This window comes from Zingiber officinale, chromosome 3B (genome assembly GCF_018446385.1).
Source record: "Zingiber officinale cultivar Zhangliang chromosome 3B, Zo_v1.1, whole genome shotgun sequence".
NCBI lineage: Eukaryota > Viridiplantae > Streptophyta > Magnoliopsida > Zingiberales > Zingiberaceae > Zingiber > Zingiber officinale.
In genome coordinates, this window is record NC_055991.1 from 126,875,888 (window position 1) to 126,897,505 (window position 21,618).

General features: G+C 39.1%; 1 protein-coding gene across 1 annotated transcript; it reads right to left on the minus strand.

Annotated features, from left to right (window-relative positions):
* Positions 1 to 3,803: 3,803 nt before the first annotated feature.
* On the minus strand, positions 3,804 to 21,537 carry LOC121967645 (vacuolar-sorting protein BRO1-like). Its single transcript, XM_042517997.1, has 8 exons — positions 20,709 to 21,537; positions 18,728 to 19,678; positions 17,712 to 17,801; positions 16,759 to 16,827; positions 16,002 to 16,142; positions 15,281 to 15,329; positions 4,707 to 4,810; positions 3,804 to 4,517 (listed from the first exon to the last, which is right to left on the minus strand). Exons 1-8 carry the CDS (start codon positions 21,375 to 21,377, stop codon positions 4,017 to 4,019), a joined length of 2,574 nt encoding a protein of 857 aa, XP_042373931.1. The 5' UTR covers positions 21,378 to 21,537; the 3' UTR covers positions 3,804 to 4,016.
* Between the last annotated feature and the right edge of the window lie 81 nt (positions 21,538 to 21,618).

Genomic DNA, 21,618 nt, shown 5'->3' on the forward strand with positions numbered 1-21,618 from the left:
AACAGACTTTGTGTGCCTAGAGGATCCATTCGTAAATTGCTAGTTAGGGAAGCACATGAGGGGGGTTTAATGGGACACTTTGGGGTTCAAAAGACCTTAGAAATGCTTCTTGAACATTTTTATTGGCCACACATGAAACACGATGTGCAGAAATTTTGTGCACAGTGCATTGTGTGTAGAAAAGCAAAATCTAAGACATTACCTCATGGACTTTACACGCCTTTGCCTATTCCTAATTTTCCTTGGACTGACTTGTCTATGAATTTTGTTTTAGGGCTACCACGTACTCAAAAAGGTAAGGACTCCATATTTGTGGTAGTTGATAGATTCTCCAAGATGGCACACTTCATACCTTGCCACAAAGTGGATGATGCAACTCATGTGGCAGATTTATTTTTCAAAGAGGTGGTAAGACTTCATGGCATGCCTAGGAGCATTGTTTCAGATCGTGACACCAAATTTTTAAGCCATTTTTGGAGGACCTTATGGAACAAGTTGGGAACAAAGCTTCTTTTCTCCACCACATGCCACCCACAAACTGACGGCCAGACTGAGGTGGTAAATAGGACACTTTCTACTCTTCTTAGAGCAATTATTAAGAAGAACATTAAGTCTTGGGAAGAATGTTTACCTCATGTTGAATTTGCTTATAATAGGGCGGTACATTCTACTACTCAATTTTCTCCTTTTGAGATTGTTTATGGGTTCAATCCACTAACACCTCTTGATTTGCTTCCTTTACCTAACACTTCTTCTTTAGTTCACAAGGATGGCAAAACAAAGACAGAATATGTGAAGAAACTTCATGAGCAAGTTAAAGCTCAAATTGAGAAGAAAATGGAGCAATATGCAAATCGAGCCAATAAAGGGAGAAAAAGAGTGGTCCTTGAACCCGGTGATTGGGTGTGGGTTCATATGAGGAAGGAACGGTTTCCTACCCAAAGGAAATCAAAGCTTCAACCAAGAGGAGATTGATCATTCCAAGTGTTGGAAAGAATTAATGACAATGCTTACAAAATTGATTTGCCCGGTGAGTATGGTGTCAGTGCAACATTTAATGTGGCTGATTTGAGTCCTTTTGATGTAGGAGATGAAGACCTAAATTCGAGGACGAATTCACCTAAAGAAGGAGGGAATGATGTGAGCCAAGAAGAGGCATTGAAGGGAATTGGGGGACCCATGACAAGGTCCAAGACTAAGAGAATGAAGCATGCTTTGGAAGGCTTAATAATAAGGCTCAAGGAAAAGGAGGATCAATGCACAATGGAGGCAACAACTAAGTGGATCACATTCCTTCAATTTGAAAGTGAAATTGGTCCAACATGAGGACCATTTTCGTGTGCATGCATTAAAGTGACTTTTGATGTCCTTTGTGGGGTTTTAATGTATTTTTGAAAGTTCCTAAGCTAGTATAACAAATACCATGCATGCATGGTTGCATTAAGCTAGTATTAGGGATTAGTGGTTGCATTAGTGGATAATAAAACCCATGCATGCAAGCATGATATTTATTGCATAATTAGTGCATAGGGGATCTTAAGGGATGTTAAATAGGAGAACTCTTGTATGACAAATCATGTAAGTTTGAATGAAAATTTGAGTTTCTCTTTTGTGAGAGCTTCCTTCTTGTTCTTAGGCAAAGAACTAATTTTGATCTTATCAAGGCAACTTGTGGCGATCAAAACTCCATGACTTATCACTCACCTTCTCATCTTGCTTGAGTGTGGCGTCAATACCCTTCCCCAAGCTGAATTTCAAGGCGATCCATTTACAAGGTTTCTTTATCAACGAGCCATCTCTGCGCGGGGTCCTCCCGGTGGTTGATAATTGGAAGGCGGCTTCCGCTCGGCGTGAGCTGGTGACTCGGCTGGTGCTTCCTTTTTCCTTGCCATCTGAGTTTCCTCCACGTTGATATACTCGTTAGCTTTGTTCAGCATGTGGTCGTAGCTGCGAGGCGGCTTTCGGATAAGCGATTGGAAGAATTCACCGTCCACAAGCCCCTGTGTGAACGCGTTCATCATAGTTTCCGCGGTGACCGTTGGGATGTCCATGACCACCTGGTTGAAGCGTTGGATGTAAGCTCGGAGCGACTCCTTCGCGCCTTGCTTGATGGCGAATAGATTGACGCTGGTTTTCTGATAGCGTCTGCTGCTCGCGAAGTGGTGGAGAAAGGTCGTGCGGAACTCTTTGAAGCTTGTTATCGATCCGTCTGGCAGCCTCCGGAACCACCGTTGTGCCGACCCAGAAAGGGTGGTGAGGAACACTCGGCACTTCACCCCATCTGTATATTGATGTAAAGTGACGGTGTTGTCGAACTTACCCAGATGGTCGTCTAGGTCAGTGGTCCCGTTGTATTCTCCGATCGTCGGGGGCGTGTAATGCCTTGGTAGTGGGTCGCGTAGGATGACCTCGGAGAATTTCCGGTTGATCCGCTCGGGAGACGAATCTGTCCGGGGCGCCTTACCCTTCCTTGCGTCACGGATGAGCGCCTCGTCAGACGAAGAACCTCGGTCGAGGCTGGCTTGCGCTACTTCTGACGGCGTTTGGAATAAAGCCCGGTGGAACGGTATCGGGGAGGGCGGAACTTCCACCTGAGTGCCGATCGGACCTTTGTTCTGGCCCCATATTGAGAGCTGCTCCGGCCGGTCGTCTGGTGCCGCCCGACCGCCTGATGCCGACGTTGCCTGTTGCGCTATCCGCTCGGCTTGAGCCTTTTGCTGTTGCTCGACTATCTTGGCCGCCCGCGCTTGGATGAGCGCGTCTAGTTCTTCGGGAGAGAGTGTCACCGTGAGTTGGCGTCCAGCTTCTTCCATCGTCTTTGCTCGGATTCAGGTGCGTTCCCACAGACGGCGCCAATTTGATCCTGTTCGGGCGCTAAGTCGACGGATGTTGGGGACGTGGCACTCTTCGCTGTCTTCGACGGGCGATGTGGATCTCCGGCGGACCTGCAAAGAAGCCGAGCCGGGAGGGGTTTCCCGGCGACGAACCTCTGACGCTCAAGTCAGGCCGATGAAGAAGAGCAGAGTAACGCTACTGTGGCTATAGTGATCAAGATTGCATACCTCCGTCGAAGATTGGGGGTCCTTATATAGGACCCCGGGGAGGCGCGAGCACGCTTCCCCAAACATACCTCGGTAGGGTCGTGTCAGAAAAGCATGCCTGACGCCATTCCGCAATCGTCCGAGCATATTCCTGATGTGACGGTGGAAACTTCCACCGTACGATACTCTGTCCGCTTCGGCCGCCGACCATGCTGTTTGTTGGCGGCAGGTTTCTCGAGGATGAAGTTATCAACTATCCTTTTGTCTCCTAGCGCTCTTGTCTGCTCCCGGGCCGAGCGGACCAGCCGCTCGGCGCTCGCGGCCTCCGAGAATGCGCATACCTCTGCCCGAGCGATGAAGTCCGGCTCATGTGCTCGGATGGGATTGCGCCTGATTGTCATGTGGCTCGGCCGAGCGGCCTATCCGCTCGGCTCAGAGACTCTTCTACTTTGAGCATCGGAAACCCGACCCTTGATCGGGCTGTCTTTTGTCCGGCCGTGGAGATCCATGACTGGATGTTCGGCCGGCCGGATGATTGGTCAGTCCTCCAGTCCACTCGGCACGACTTTGGGGTTGACCCTCTTGACCATTGACCTCCATACGTCGTAGACCTCCCGTCAACAAGGATCCCCCGTCCTTATCACCGGATCAGTAGCCTTAATCCTTTGTTTTATCATGTTGCTGCAATAAGCATTCTCATGTGTGACGGCAAGTTGGCCAATTTAATAGCAATAAAAAATGATATTTAAGTTAAAACTCGGATATAAGTACATTCCTCACACATCATTTTGCAGAATTCTCCATTTATTCCAAATAGAATGATGATATAAAACAAACTGGACATGTTTCTGCATACTAATCAAGGAAAATGCATCCTGTACTACAAGAGACATATCGTATACCAGCTATACATAACTGATCGCAACTGCGAGGGGAGTAGAAAATGGGGCTGCATTTGCTGATCAGCTCGATACTTCATTGAGGTCTATAATAGCTTCCCTGGTGAGGTGGGGGAGGATAAGGAGATTGCATCATATATGGAGGTGGAGGTTGTGAACCTTGTGGCTGTTGATGTGCATTGTAGTACGATCCATGCCATCCTGGATATGCTGGTTGCCCATACTGATGGCTCAGCGGCCGTTGCAAGTCCTGATATTGAGCAGTTGGAGCCGGGTAAGGGGCCTGCTGGGCCGTGGCATAAGCAGGGTGGGGATGAGAGTATCCGGGCTGCTCCCCTGGTGGGTTATGGAAGGCTGCCTGAGGATGTTGTGAAGCACTCTGTTGTTCCGATTGTTGAGAAGCATTCCTCTGCATACTGGCTTGATCAGCTGAAGGATAACTATAACCAGTCCTCCCATCAGCTTTGAAGTTGAGTCCGGGTAACTGCCTCTGCACATCCTCGATCATTTCCCGACACTGAATGCTTCTGGTCATCGCAAAGTCACTGCATTGCTGCTTTATATTTGTTATTGCATCCTGAAGCACAAAGGAAGATTACTTTTGGTTTTTCCATAATGCAACAAAAATAAATTTATTGAACAAGGCCTTCTGTACTCATCATAACTTCCCAAAGTTTGATTCATGGTTATGGATGTAAAAAATTTAGTCAGAACTCTCCTTTTGTTCAGAAGAGTATTTATAGTCTGATTAATGAAACTCGCATACCTGAAGAGTCACATAAAACTTCAGCCCTTCATTAGTGTTCTCCTTGATTTCTCTATATTTTGCTACTGCAGCAGCAATCTGTTTATAGCTCCTCTCACGAGCAACTGTCAAAATTGATAGGGATATTTAAAAAGATTCAGGACTGTCTTCAACATTCTGAGAGAAGACATCTTATACAAAATGAGTTAAAGCACAACTTGGAGCTACAGCTAGGTGGCTTGATCAAGTCATACGCTACCCCAACTACTTACAGTTAGGGATATATGGATGTTATCCCACTGGCTGTGTAATCATAGATAATGAGGTCATTTTAAATCTCATACATTATATAAACTTAATTTCCTTTATCACCTTTTCAGTCCCACATCATCAAATCTAATCGATTCACTTGTCTATAATGCTATATATGGTGATTACCAGTAATTTTTAAATATGTTCATCCCATCTTTACACATTTTCTCCATTTTAATCATTTTCCGAGGCTTAGTGGAACTAGGGATGTTAGTGGGTTGTGCCTGGGCAGGTACAGACTGAGAACAAATTAGTCCATTATCTCACAAGTTATGTTTGGATGGCCAGACCGCACGGATATTGAAAAGTTGTTCTAGGTACAGACCGTAAAACCAGAACCCCAGGCATATATAAGCCCAGGCCCAGATCTCCCTCGTTGGGACAAATCATACCAAATCAACTCATTGGGGTCTGGATTTTTAATAAGGAATTACATGTGTAGTCATTTTAGAATAAGAAGGGGGAGCCTTGGTGTAATGGTAAAGTTGCTACCGTATGACCTAAAAGGATCATGTGTTGGTAAGGCTGCATACAATAGACTCTTCCCCTGACCCAGTATTAGCAAGAGCTACGTGCATTGTGCTGCTTTTTTTTTTATCATTTTAGAACAAGATGGCAATCCATCATTTTAAAGCAGTTACATGATTGCATTGCCAGGTGAGATGGCATTTTTAGCTAAATTTTATATATTAAGTTCCAATGTAGTTTTATGCTTGTATTCAGAATGCAATTCCAAATTCATAGTAAATAAAGTATTATCAATCAGCACCATAATTAGCATACAACATGGATATTTAACTTGAATATGACTAGTAAATTCATCTAATAGTAATCCTTAAAAGATAAAGAGTTTTGGAATCATCCATTGACAGAAACCTACAACAAAGTAACTAATTGGTTTAACTCCTTTTAATATTAGTTGCTATGCTAAAAGACATGACTATCAAACTGACAGAAACAACTCTTTCTTCAGCACAATTTGCTGCACTTCATCTCCATCAATGCTCATAATATATTGCTGGTTGTTTGATTATTCCAACACAATTCTTATTTCACCAAGTGAGATTTGGTTGCTGTGAGTAAATATGTTTAATAATTGTGCAAGTGTGCTTAGCAATTTCAATGGGTATTGAAGTTCTGAATGTGGCAACAACGAATGCCCCTCTAAATCACATAGGCACTTAAATTATAACAAGTCATATCTGATCTCTCAGATCCCTGCTAATTACTCAACTGTGGAATTAAGCTGTCTCATGTTTCATAATTAAAAGACTTAGATTCCTGAGAGTAGTAAACATGATTGCATCCGTAAGATATGGTCGAAAGCTGCAATGCCTATCGATCACATACACTAGAATCACATTGAAATGATATATACATACATATGCATACATTTACGTATTACACGCGCGCACACATATATATATAACTATACGTGTCAACTGACTTCAACATGGCTAGACAAATCTATGTACTTTGTGTTGCTATTTTGTGACGCTGCTCCCTGTTTTGATCATCGAAATGATGGCTTTTATAGATTACAATGTGATTGCTGTTTTAGCCAAACTCAACAAAAGTTGAGACCCTGCCAAACCCAGACAACAACCAACATAACCAGGTCCAACCAAATCCAAGTGAACAAGGTCAATTTTGACTTTTTTTTTTTTACTTTCATTTTTATCTAAAAATATGTTGTAATCAAACTTGTTCATCTGAACTCAAATTCAAGGTTGTCTAACCAAGGTTCATGTTGAAAATTGTTCTGATGAATTTTTGAATTGTGAACAGCAAGGTTCTGATTAAAAATATAAAATATATTTAAAATATACTTTATTAAATAGTTTTGATATCCAAAAATTATAATGTTCCATCTATAACAGTATAAATGGAGAAATTTGATATTGATTCATAACAAAAATATATTTATACTTCTTTTCACATCCAGAAATATGAAATTCAGGTTCATATGACAAACCAAGGAAATGAAAGACTCACTAGGGAAATACCACATCTAGAGGCTCATTTACTCTGCAGTTTAGGCAAAAATGGAGTTGTGATACTGGGATCTTGGATAGAAACAGGCGATATTTTAATAGGAAAATTAAGGTCTATAAGCATCCATATCCTACTTTACAAGAGGTTATTTCCTAGACTCGAACCCGTGAGCTCTAGGTCACGACATTAATTTTACCATTGCGCCAAGAATCCCCTTCATTCATAACAAAAATATATAGGTCGATATTTACAAAATATCATTTATTTCATCAATTTCATCACATTAAAAATTGAAATTAAATGAACAAGAAATCTCATTGTTGAATGCTTGACATAAAAAAAATATCATGATCATCTAACAAGAGATGCCTTTTAATATGACATGATTTCTAAACATTATGCCATATTTTGACCAACTCCGCCCACGACGACCGGTCATGACTGATCCCAAACCCGGATAAAGGAGGAGGGTTGCGTTAGGTTGTCAACCAACATCAAAACTATGACAAATATTTGAATGAATGGATCTATTAAACTATTGTGTTGATGCTAGGTTGTTCCTCGGAAGGAACGCGTTGCAGGGTCCGACTGTAACGTCTCGGCAAGGACCGCTACATCTCCAGAACTCGGGTGTAGTGTTAAATATGCAAGAGTTCGTGTTATAAGGTTCAAATGTAATGTCTCAGCAAAGACCGTTACATCTCCATGAGAACTTGGGAGTAGTGTTAAATAAGCAAGAATTCTCACACCATAGGTTGGATAAGAATAAATATGATAGGAAAACTAATAATCTAAGATTTAGAACATGGAACATAGAAACTCTCACTGATAAATCAATGGAGGTAGTAGATATGATGATTAGAAGAAGAATTAGTATTTTGTGTGTACAAGAGACAAAATATATAGGCGAGAAGGTAAAGATGATAGAGAACTCGAGTTTTAAGTTATGGTACACTGGAAAGAGTAAAGTAAGAAATTGAATGGGTATTATTGTAGATAGTTTGTTAAAGGATGAAGAAAGGATGAAGTTGTAGGAGTAGTAAAAAAAGGGAATAGAATTATAGCTCTTAAGATAATAGTGGCGAAAGAAAACTATGAACATAATTAACGTATATGCACCACAAGTAGGATTAGATGAAACTGCTAAATCAAGATTTTGGGAGGACTTAGATGAAATATTATAAAATATTCCATCAAATAAAATGATTTTAATGGGAGGTGATCTAAATGGGTATGTCGGAGTGAAAAATGAGAAATATGAGAGGGTCCATGAGAGTTATGGGTTTAGAACGAGAAATGAGGAAGGGAAAACTATATTAGATTTTGCGATAGCATATGACCTTATATTAACTGATACGTTTTTTAAGAAAAGAGAAGAACACTTAGTCACATTCAAAAGTGGAAATAATAAATCGCAAATTGACTTTCTTATGGTTAGGAAGAAGGATAGAAAGATTTGTAAAGATTGTAAAGTCATCCCTAGAGAAAACTTAACTACCCAACATAGGCTAAGTAAGGAATCTTGGTGGTGGAACGAGAAAGTACAAGAGAAAGTGAAGGAAAAACGAATAGCTTATAAGGAATTATATATTTGTAAGAACGAGGAAAACTTAAAAAAAATATACAATAGTCAAGAAAGAAGCTAAGAAACTAGTGAGTGAAACAAAAAATAAAACTTTTGAACGATTATATAAAAAATTAGATACAAAAGAAGGGGAAAAAGACATTTATAGAATAGCTAAAGTGAGAGAAAGGAAAACAAAAGATCTTAGCCAAATAAAATGTATTAAAGATGAAAGTAATAGGGTATTAGTAAACGATGGAGAAATAAAAGAGCGGTGGAAGAGGTATTTTCATCAACTTTTTAATGAAGGTTTAGGTGACCAACTTAACTTAGGTAATTTAAGTAGGTCAAATGAGCATAGAAATTTTAATTTTTATCGTAGAATGCAACTTCAGAAATAAAACAAACAAACTTTAAATGAAATGCACAATGGAAAAGCTGTTAGACCAGATGATATTCCAATAGAGGTATGGAAGTGCCTAGGGAAACAAGGTATTGGATGACTTATAAAATTATTTAACATGATATTGAAAACGAAAAAAATGTCTGATCAATAGAGGATAAGTACTCTAGTTCCCTTATATAAGAACAAGGGAGACGTATAAAATTGTGCAAACTATAGGGGTATTAAACTAATGAGTCATACTATGAAACTTTGGAAAAAAATAATAGAAAAAAGATTAAGGAAGGAGACCACAGTGACTGAAAATTAATTTGGGTTCATACCTGGAAGGTCGACAATAGAAGCTATACATCTTCTTAGATAATTGATTGAAAAATATCGGGAGCAAAAACAAGATCTACACATGGTATTCATTGACTTAGAAAAAGCTTATGAGAGAGTCAAGAGAAATTATATGAAGAATTCTAGAAAAGAGAGGTGTTAGCGTAACATAAATTGACCTAATTAAGAATATGTACAAGGATGTAACGACTAGGATAAAGACTTCATACGGAGTAACTGAAACATTTCCAATAAAGATAGGGTTACATCAAGGATAAACTCTAAGTCCCTATCTTTTTATACTAATTATGGACGAACTCACTACGCACATTCAAGACACAGTACCGTGGTACATGTTATTTGCAGATGATATTATTTTAGTAGATGAAACACGTGGAGTAAATGCTAAACTAGAATCTTGACGAAAAACACTAGAAGGGAAAAGTTTTAAGCTTAGTAGATTAAAGATGGAATATATGAAATTTAAGTTTAGCAATATTAGAAGTAATGAGATAATTGTTAAGATAGGAGAGGATAAGTTGCCCGAAATCGAGAGATTTAAATATTTATGATCATTTTTGTAAAACGATGGAGGGATTGAGAGAAATCTTCTGCATAGAATATAAGCAGGATGGGTGAAATGGAGGGGAGCGTCGAGTGTTTTGTGTGACCGTAAAGTACCTCTTAAACTTAAAGGTAAGTTCTATAAAATCGTAGTTAGACCTGCTATGTTATATGGAGCTGAATGTTGGCCTATAACTCGAGCACATGAGCAGAAGGTAAGAGTTGCAGAGATGAGGATGTTAAGATGGATGTGTGGACATACGAGGATGGACAAAATAAGAAATGAGAGCATTAGAGAGAAAGTCGAAATTGCATCTATTGAGGAAAAACTCCGAGAGACATGTTTAAGATGGTACGAACATGTACTTAGACGACCAATAAATGCTCCAGTTATGCAATGTGAAACTATGATAAACATGCATATCAAATGAGGAAGAGGAAGAGCAAAAAAGACTTGGTTAGCATCTATAAAACAAGATAAAATTTAAATATAAATGATGATATAGTAGGAGATAAAGTTCAATGACGTAAAAGGATTCTTACAGTCGATCCCACCTAATGGGAAAAGACTTGGTGGTTGTTGTTATTATATGCCATATTTTGACCTCATTATCATTATGTGTATCAAAGTGACAAACCATACTTATTCTTTGGTTAATAATTGTCGAGTTCACGTCATCAACTCTATCTCTCTTTGGCAAAATTTGCGTACACTGTCATATTTGACTTTGAGATTCTTCTTTCTTCGATCTTGATACTTCTTTCACATGACATAAAATTCATGCTTTCTTTTATAAATAGTCTGGACAAATATCCAATGTATCAAGTTTAATGTAATTTCTTATGGGTAAAACTTATTTGAATTGGTTAGATTTAACTTTTTTTTAATGTGCTCTCTTTCTTATTTATTTTTAGAATTGTAAATAAGAATTGTGTTGAATTGGACTTAATTGTAACCGTTTTCATTTTGAAGTTATATATAAGAATATAATTTTACAAGTAAATCATATCATAAGGATATGAGTCATGAATCACATGATTCTGGTCCCCATGGGTGGCACAGATAGTTCATGCCATAATGTTACCACAGATAAGTCTGGAGTCGATTCCCAATGGATGTGGAAGCCCCGCGGGTTACCTCACCCCTTTCATGCACTATTTTTGTTGGGCGAAGTCCCCTGTGATTTACTTACTTGTATCTAATCGAGGGGTCGGCGATACTAGGCCGCTTGGGGTAAGTGTTATCACCTTTTGCCACAAATGAATTACATGATTATGACAAATTGACATAGCAATATACACTTGAAAGAATTGCCAATTGCACTATGATAGGGTCAATGTATGTTGGCCTACGAGTTACATAATCAAGAAAATATTTAAAATCCAAAGAGAAGAGAATCCATGACCAATATGGCAAAAATTTCACAACCACTCAATGTTAGACCCCGTGGTTATTTTGATGTGATCAACCAAGTTAGGTTAAATCCTGTTTGATTTTGATCCCTGTGTCTAAGTGTGTAGGAGCTTAGGAGCACAGGAAGTCGAGCGGAAGACACAGCTAGCGAGAAGAATGATACGGGAAGGGAGCCGACGGATTCGGTGCATCCGAGGGACGAAAGAGCTACGGAAGAGTACACCGGTGGACGAGAAGAACGTACACGACGTTCGAGGGACGAGAAGCCGGAGCGGAAGCCTGCTCGAGAAGAAGGCCGGAAATGGGGTTCAGGTGAGCCCTATTTTGGTTGGCCGCAATCACCCAAACGAACGGAGCAGCGGAAGATCCAAAGGAAGGCTAGAGCTATTTATATGCTGCAGGCAGAGGGCACCCTCATTAAGTATGGGAGGCGCCCTCCATAAAAGATGGGAGGCGCCCTCCATGCCTATTGAGGGCAACCTCGACCCAGTCTTTGTAGCCGTTTGACAGTGGATAAAGCTTTATCCGCTACCTCGCTAGAGGCGCTCTCCAAGCCCCTTGGAGGCGTCCTCAACCAGTAGATAAGATTTTCCAAGGGCTATAAAAGGACCCTTGGACCTAGGAAAGATACAACAACTTTAGAATAACTACTGTAATCATTTCCTAGAGATTTTCTGAGCTTTTCAAAGAGTGTAAGAGACTTTTCCGCCTACAGAGAAGGAGATATTTCTAGTAGAGCTTTGCAACCGCCTTGGATTCAACCACCTATGTTGTAACCAAGTTAAATCTGTTTGCCTCTTTTCTTTTTAATTAGTTGTTCATTTCAGTTTATTTTAATTGTGATATTGCTACTAATCTTGATTGGATAGAGGGGAAAGGTTTTATTTTTGTTTACAGACGCTGCACCCTCTCACCGGCCCCACCGCTGCGCCAACAAGTAGTATCAGAACCCAACCGCCTCAAAAGGACTAACCGCCGACTGAAATATCAAAATCAAGACGATGGCCGGTACAAGCATTCATCTACTAAAGTTTGACTTCGCACAATGGAAACGCCGAATAGAGGTATTCTTCAAAACAAATTTCGAAATTCTTTTAACAATGAAATATGGTTTTACAGTTTCAAAAGACAAAGAAGAATATCAGTGGACGAAGAAAGAGCAAGCCGACTTCGTGGCGAACGGTAAAGCAGAATTCCATCTATTCAACATTCTTCCGCCCTAGGAGGTCAATCGAATCGGCAGCTACGACTCAACAAAGGAACTTTGGGAGAAATTCCTGGAACTGCACGAAGAAACTTCCGAAACGAAGCTTGCGAGATGGGACGTGCTCCGGAATCAACTGACGAATCTCTGAATGGAAGGAGAGTCAGAAGCACAACTACACGGAAGAATCAAGGAGCTGATCACCGGACTAACAAACCTCGGAGAAACGGTAACGAATCGGGACGCACAAGGTATGCTTTAAATGCATTTCCAAGAACACCCGAATGGACAACTATAGTATACTCCTACTATATATCCAAGGATCTTGAGGTATGTACTTTAGAAAGTCTTTTCTCTACTTTCGAATTACATAAGTCTCTGTGCGTAGGATAAAGGAAAGACTAAGTCAGAACGTTGCCCTGAAAGCAAGAACCAACGATTCAGACTTCGAAGAATCAATTGATGATCACGAAACAACCCTAATGATAAGAAAGTTCAATAAATTTATTAAATCTAATAAATTTAAATCGCAGACAAAGAGGGATTACCGAAACAAAAGGAATGTCTGATGCTACAACTGCAACGAAGAAAGGCACATCAAAGATGAATGCCCTAAGATAAAGAACAAGGAAAAAGAAAAGTACAAAAGACTAACATCCTCCAAATACAAGACCCTGAAGACCACATGGGACGATTCATTATCCTCTGAGTCCGAGGTTGAAGCCTTCTCAGGACTAGCCCTAACGGTAATCCATCAAGAAGAAGATGAGACCAGCTCAGAGATGAGCATAGATGAAGGGGGAGGATCATCGGAAGAAAGCAGCGATGAAGGGGGAGTATTAGAAAGTGAGATAAGTGAGGTACGTGCTTTATATCCCAAACAATCCTTTAAATTTATTAAAAGTTTTACTAAAGATCTAGTTAAACTAGAAAAGGAAAATGCTGAGTTAAAATTGAATTTAGCAAAAGCATGCCCTCTACAATTATATGATAATCTAAAATTAGAAAATGAAAATTGAAAATAGAAATCGAAAAATTGAAAAATGACCATGCATGCTTAAATAACTTTCAAAAATCAAAACTTAGAATTTATGGTATAAATTAAATGGTATATTAGACATCATCAAGGTCAACTTAGAAAAATTCCAGGAGAATAGGTACCTCCAAATTTTTAATTAACCCAATAGGAAGGAACCTATATAGAGTTCCAAAGTCTTACTTAGATTAAACAATTTTTTAAGGCTTTCAGAAAAGATTAAATGTTTAAATTCTTTAAAAGACTTTGTCTAGAAGTGGTTGATGATCCAATAACCAAGAAGGCCTAGTGCCTCGCAGTCTGGAAGCCGATTATTGAATTAGATATTTAATTGACAAACTGATAAGCTTGTGAAATTAATTAAGATAATTGCTTTCAATGTTTGTCAATCTTAGAAAAACTCCTTAACTTAGAAATTTCTTTTACTTATTTTGTTAAATCAAGTTCTTCCTAAAACTTAAATTCTTATCCTATTTTTTTTATGTGATCAAAGGGGAAGAAATAGGTACAAGTTGAAGGGGAGTAGGGGGAGTTAGAATTTTTTTTTCAAATTCTAAATTCAAATCAGTTTATCTTTTACTTAGTGTTGCAATTTCTTTTATTGCAAACTTTATACTTAAAATGTTCTTTTTTTATTTTTTATTTGTGTGTTTTTACCCTAACTTGAACTTGGGCTGATGTATATAAAAAAGGAGAAGATTGTTGGACCCCGTAGTTGTTTTGATGTAATCAACCAAGTTAGGTTAGGTCCTGTTTGGTTTTGATTCCTGTGTCTAAGAGTGCATGAGCTTAGGAGCACAGGAAGTCGAGCGGAAGACGCAACTAGCGAGAATGATGGCACGGGAAGAGAGCTGATGGATTTGATGCATCCGAGAGACGAAAGAGCTGCGAAAGAGTATGCTGGTGGATGAGAAGAACGTACGCGACGTTCGAGGGACGAGAAGCCGGAGCGGAAGCCTGCTTAAGAAGAAGGCCGAAAATTGGGTTCAGGTGAGCCCTATTTTGGTTGGCCGCAATCACCCAAGCGAACGGAGCAGCGGAAGATCCAAAGGAAGGCTGGAGCTATTTATATGCTACAGGCAGAGGGCGCCCTCCATAAGTATGGGAGGCACCCTCCATAAAGGATTGGAGGCGCCCTCCATAAGGTATGGGAGGCACCCTCCATGCTTATTGAGGGCGCCCTCGACCCAGTCTTTGTAGTCGTTTGGCAGCGGATAAAGCTATGCTTATTGAGGGCTCCCTCGACCCAGTCTTTGTAGCCGTTTGGCAGCGGATAAAGCTTTATCCGCTGCCTCGCTGGAGGCGCCCTCAAGCAGTAGATAAGATTTTCCAGGGGCTATAAAAGGACCCCTCACCTAGAAAAGATACAACAACTTTAGAACAACTACTATAATCATTTCCTAGAGATTTTCTGAGCTTTTCAAAGAGTGTAAGAGACTTCTCTGCCTACATAGAAAGAGATATTTCTAGTAGAGCTTTGCAGCCGCCTTGGATTATCACCACCTAGGTTATAACCAAGTCAAATATGTTTGCCTCTTTTCTTTTTAATTAGTTGTTCATTTCAGTTTATTTTAATTGTGGTATTGCTACTAATCTTGGTTGGATAGAAGGGAAAGGTTTTATTTTTTGTTTACAGACGCTGCGCCATCTCACCGGCCTGCCGCTGCGCTAACACTCAAGTGCTTCATTAATAAATGATCCACCAACAAATCGAATAATTTTAAAAAAACCATACGAATAAACTAAATTAAGAAAGAGAGATTAAAGAGTAAAGACAAATACCTTTGAAGTCCTCCAGATTGAAAATAGCAGAAAACTCTTCGTTCTGTGCCTATGAAGAGCAATGAAGGAAACAACTATCCTTATAGATATAGACGATACAGGATAAAGTGGAAAAACATTTCTGTTAATTAAAACAAAATCCATTTCGAGCCAATAGATGGCAAGTAAATGTTAGCAGTGAAAAATGTTACAATGGCATTTTTGAGAACGAATTAAAAATTTCTTAATTATGTAAGAAATGAAAAGAAAATTACTATCATTGCATTTTTGAGTTAAAGAATTAAGATTTCTTGTTAATTAAACAATGCGAAGAAAAAAAATATTCCTCACTGATGATAGATATAGACCAACTATAAAGGACATAACCAGAAAAAGATGTAAACTCAAGTAATTATTCTGTGCTACTCAAACTACCACAATTCTCGCTAACAGAACAACTGCACAATTGCTCATTGAAAGATGCTTGAAACAGTCATGCAACATCATTCTTCACAAGACCAGAGTCAGAACATGGCATAAAACATGAATTTGAATTAAATGACAAAGACCAGCATACCACTAGCAAAAACCAAAATACCATGCATAGCAAGTAGATACTGAGTTGGATGGCCCTATGTCAAAGGAGAACACAGATCATAGCCAGACCATAAAAAGCACAAGGGATTCCTAGTTTTTGATCAATACAACATAGTTAACCTCCTGAATATTGATGATACCATACCTGAATTTGAAGCAACAATTGCTCCTGCGCCTCAATATTCTGAGCAATTTCTCCACATATCTGATCATACTTGGATATCTCCTTCCTAAAGAGATCTTCTTGTGATCCAGTGCTTGACATCAACTTTGGTAATATATCATCCTGCAAGAGGTAATAAACTAATAATAGTGAATTGAGAACAACTAGCAAGATATAGGTAAGTCAGAAAGCAATTGCATATGCTAGGGTATGATCATCACTCACCACAATGGCACTATTAGTCACCAGAATACAGCAATCACCTTAAGTCTAAAACATTGGTGGCATTTTCGTTTTTGTATAGTTTAATGGGACAGTCCATACAAGTTTTGTTGACAACTTGATACGATCCAACGATTTATGACAATCCATCAATCAACAAAAACGTAATTCATAATTCCAAAGAACAAAGAAGATACATAACTGAGTAAGGTTACCTAGAAAAACCAAAAAAAATACTAACTTGCATAAAATCATTATTATTGAGATTATAAAATTCATAACATTGAAGTAATCTACGCATAACAACAATTCCCAACATCAACCTTGCTATTTTACTTCCAGAATTTAAGCAACTAACTTGTTTTAAGTCTTCTCGCATAAGATAAACCTAGTGGAGGTATCAATCATTTCAGGGCAAGGTTAATGGCAACTAAGTTCATTTAGATGATCCAAGAAAGATGAAAAATTAAGATTCCAGCCTTATAAACATGAGAGGGGAAACAACAAATATTGTCACCTTTCTCTTCATCTCTTTTAACATGTCTTCAAGACCTGCCCTCTGTGCTCCTAAATTCTCCAATTGCCTCTAAATAAGAAAACGTAATAAGTCTGTTAATCATAAGGCAAATCATGGGTATAAAAAACGAGTGAAATAAAATAAATAAAAATATATAATAATAACAACAACAATTGAGGATACTCCAAAATATTTTTAGATTCATATCTGAAGCTAAAAAGAATAACATCTTGAACAACAGTCAAGGAGAATAAATAAATTTTATAACATCACAACAGCTTTTTAGAAAAAAATATAGCTGAAACTAAATCACCTGTCTAGCTTTGTGTTTCAATTTAATACACTGGCATTTTAATAATCAGGTTATGATAATGGATTGGTGCTATAAAATGCCCAAACTCCTTCCTTATAGAGTTAATAGAGAATAAAGTAAATGATAGTGAATTATGATTTAAAAAAAAACACTGATGCCGGTCCCAATCCTGGATGAAAAAGGGTGAGGGTTGCGCGTTAGGTTGCTGGGCAATATTCAATGAAAGCCGATCCCACCTAGTGAGATAAAGTTTGGTTGTTGTTATTGTTGTTGTATAGTGAATTGTAATAAAACTAGTTCAATTGAACATCAACCAAGTAAAAAAAAAGTACTAGTTTACAGGTAGCTATATCATCTCAATATCAGAGAATGCACAATCCCAATATGTGAATACTATGAATCCAAATGCAACCCCAATAAAAGAAATTCTAAGTTTACTAAAATTCTATAACTTCTGATTTGCAAGTTAATTATGATATTTACTGCACCAAACTAAGGTAACCAAAAACACAAAAAACGAAGAATGTAGAAGGATAATTCATATATGGAAAACAACCAACTCTTCAAATTGATGTTAGAATCAGACAATTCTGCAATTTTCTATGAACACTATCAAGATAAATATTTAGTAAGATAATACCAAGCTCTGTTTAAGTGCTCCCACAATAGCATCTTCATTGCCATCCAAAGACATGATAGGCCTTGCAAGACTAGGTAATGCAGATTCAATCTGAAAAATATGTTTTTATATTGTCAGCCAACAAAAGTTGAGATTCAGAAATAGACAAAACACAAGATGAAAAGCGTAATAATGAAAACATCTTTAAAGTGAACAAAAGCATGAAAAAGAACTCTAGCAATGGCCAGAATTAAGAATATATTGAATGTAAACATTAAACAGCAAAAGATCTAATTGTTGAAGGGTTCTGCCCAAAACTCAACTTGATCAACTGAAAAATATAATTACTCGGAAAATGTAGCTGTAAAAACTAATAATTGCTTGTTAACTAGCATATATAAAAGTCCAATTTGCTAACTTAATGAAGAAATTAATATTGATTTAATAAACAAGAGAACATCTGAAGAAAAATTTAATGAGCCTATTAATGCAACACTATGACAATCTCCCTACTAGTGGTGAAAACAGTAGAAAAATGGGAGAAAAAAAAAGGCAAGGGTAAATGAGACAAGCAGACCACAAACCAATAGGTATAATTTGCAAGATGATTAAGTTTCACATAGAAAATAACAAGATTGTATCTACTCAACACTTTAATCATAGTTGTGATATTATGTGTGTACTCATAATCAATTTGAAAGAAGAAATAAATAAGACATAGAGTAAGCATACCATCATCATCCTATATTCCTATAAGATTTGAATTTCATTGAACATCTAAAAGAAGAAAAATAGATTTAATAATTTTGTGTCATGTCATTAGAATAAATGCAGCTAAGAGAAACGAAGTTCTGAAGCATTTCTTATACCAACAAAAACAGAATAACTTCATAAAGTTTCTCATGTTTGTAGTACCTTTCTTGTAGCTTATGGTTTGTAGTAATAAAATGCAGCTTATGTTTTTCAAAAGTGAACCGGCACCAAAAAAAGGCAGAATCCAGTATTTAAAGACCCAGCATTTAAAGAAACAAACCTACCGGTCTGCGGTTAAGAATTGCCATCAGTTCCAAATTATCGCTTATGGACCGTTCTATCCTGGCATCACTATCTGCAGCTTGCTTAATATTTGCAGTGAATTTATTCAATCTGTCCTGCAGGTTCTTTGTCAAGGTGCTTGACTGAGGTCTTCTCCATTTTGTTCCAAATTGGGCTCGGAATTGTGCATCCTCATTTGCTTCCTTCTGCAGTAACTCTTCAGTCTGGACCAAGAGTTCCTGATTAACTCGTGTCAAATCTCTGAGTTGTTGTAGCTCAGCTTCCAGACTAGAAGGGCCACCACTTATCTGGACTGCTTCAACATCTTCCTTAAGTTCCACGGGCAAACTAAAGTTACCTTCCAAGGCTAAGATAGACTCAGGAAGATCCATCTCTTTAAGCTTAACTCTAGTTATTTCACTTCCTTGCTGCAACTTCTCTGCCTGTGTCCGAATAATGTTGTCTACCATATCAGTGTACTTGGAAAGAACCCTTGTGCAGCTGTCTGGAACTATCCTAGAGAATAATGTCTCCTTGCTAGCATCTAATACTTCAGCCATCGAAATAGGTTTGACAAGAGAGGCTGCAGGTAAAGCAGCCAAGGAACTCGCTTCAGGAACCCTCATCAAATAAACCCGATTGTTCTCCTTCACAGCTCTCTCCAAGTTCTGGTTCATATTGGTCTCTAATTTGTTGACAGCATCAAGCAAAGGTTGGGGAACACCCCTTATAGATTTTTTTGCATCAGCAAGAGCATTAATCCCAATCTTGAGCCTACAAATCTCTTCAGCAATCTCTTCCTTCTCATGAAGATCCAACGAACATCTATAGCAAGCTTCTGCATAGTACTGAGCTGCCTTGAGTTGTACATGAGAGATCCATGTACGATCTAAGTGCTGGTTGAGCAGTGGAGCATTTAAAGTTGCATAAGTTTCCTCATAATAGAGGCCAACCTGCAACAAGAAAAGAGGTGTGAAATAATTTTATTTGTGTCATCTCGAACAAGACCGTAATTGGGTTAATGCCCTGAAGAGAATTAAAATACAGTAAAGTGAATTGTACCCACCAATATGGCCATTTTAAACTTTCATACACATTATATCATTATGTCACTTTGCCCATCTGTATTTTCCTTCGATAGCACTTTACCTTATCATTATCCACATGTGAATTTCTCTACAGGAGCAGAAAACAAAATTATTGCTATTCTTAGTCTAATATGTGATTGGTTTGGACCTTATATGGCAAGATAAACTATGAGGCACCCAACATCAACAAACTGCTTATGTGGTACCTAACATCAACAGGGAGCAACAAACCACAACAAGGAGTTTATAGACAAAACAAGGGTGTGAAATGGCAAGTAAATTCTGTGATGTGGATGATAGTGGTGTATAAAATGACAATCTCAAATGCATGGAAATTGTATTTTGTAGTGATTTAAGAATTGTGATTCTTACAATCTAGAGAAATGCTAATAATTACACAAAAATATATTAAAAACATGAGTTCCTTAATATGATTTGATAAAATAAAGCTAGTTTTACCATGTTATCCTAGGATCAAAATGAATAGATATTTACAAAATAAACAAAACCTCGTACTAGATGGCCACAAAGTATAAATTCCAGGACGGCAATTCAGGAAATTAGTCTTTATATGATTCAGTCATGCGGCATTTCAAGTTATGCCGAACAAGAACAAGTACAAGTATTTGGCATTTTCATGTATGATTCAGTCATGCGGCACAAGAAAACCACAGGATCATAATCAATGTTGTAGTCAAAGCTGTATTTACGAACTATATAAATTTAATAACAGTACACATCAACTCATAACAATCTAAAGAATATACGTTCAAGATAAAAATACCAAATCTAAAATTCGAAGAAAACTAAGCAAAGATCAAAATAAAAGAAAATGTAAATAGATAGAATATCATGTAAAGTTTAAAATAAGAAGGAAGCCTAGAGGGATCATCACCTGGCGAGCAACCTTAGAGCAAAGGGCAGGTGGCTTGGAGTCTGCGATGACCTTTTCAAAAAAGCACTCCTGAGCTTGCGCTAGCATCAGTTTCTCCAGCATCGCAGCGCATTCGACGGAGAGATCGACAGTGGCTCCGCCGGCGCTTGCCCTGCCCGCGGCATGATCCTTGAGATAGGCGAATGCCCCAGCGGCACTCTGGAAGGCATTGCAGGCGTGCTTCAGGCCCGCAGCATCAGTTCGATCAGCGGAAAGCGCGATCTGGCTGTTAACGGCACCAAGGTTGAAGAGGACGGCGGCCTTCTCGAGGTGGATCGACTGCTGGGAGGCCTTCTTGTTGGGCTTGAAGGCGTCGAACCAGGTGAAGGTCAGCGAATGGACATGGGCGCGGTCAGGAGAGATAGGAAAGCGGGGCTCGATGACGGAGAGGGCGCGGTAGTAGGAGAGGAGCAGATCTCGTCGGAGGCCTGGGGTCGCAGCGGCGTCGGGGGGCTTCTCGAGGTCGAGGCGAAGCTGGCGGACGGCGTCGAGGTCGTCCTCCGCCGCCTGGGCCTCGAGCTCTCCGTAGGCGGTGACGATGTACTGCCGGAGCGGCCGATAGATGTCGACTGCGGACGGCTTCTTCTCTTGCACCGCAAGCATCACCCTCACCGCCGTCGGAAACGACATCGCCGATCGCGCTACTGGCGGTTATGATCGTGACGTATGAAGTAGTTTCGTGATTTGGAGTTTACTTGCAAGCGAAGCAGAGATTCGGGGACGCCGCTGGGTGAGGGAGAATGCAGCTGAGGCCTGAGGATCGGAAGGTGATCGACCCTGGGGTAAGCGCCTTAAGATGCGTGTCGACGTGAGGACCCGAGCACTTAATTAAGATTTAGAAGTCGTGTTCTGAGAAGTGTAAATTTCCATA

Excerpts from the sequence above, each read along its gene's own strand:
- LOC121967645 (XM_042517997.1), bottom strand. The coding sequence starts at position 21,377 with ATGTCGTTTCCGACGGCGGTGAGGGTGATGCTTGCGGTGCAAGAGAAG. Across the intron at positions 16,143-16,758 it reads TAAAAGAGATGAAGAGAAAG|GATGATATATTACCAAAGTT; the intron begins GTGACAATATTT and ends TACCTCTTGCAG. Across the intron at positions 15,330-16,001 it reads AATTGTTGCTTCAAATTCAG|GCACAGAACGAAGAGTTTTC; the intron begins GTATGGTATCAT and ends TGCTCTTCATAG.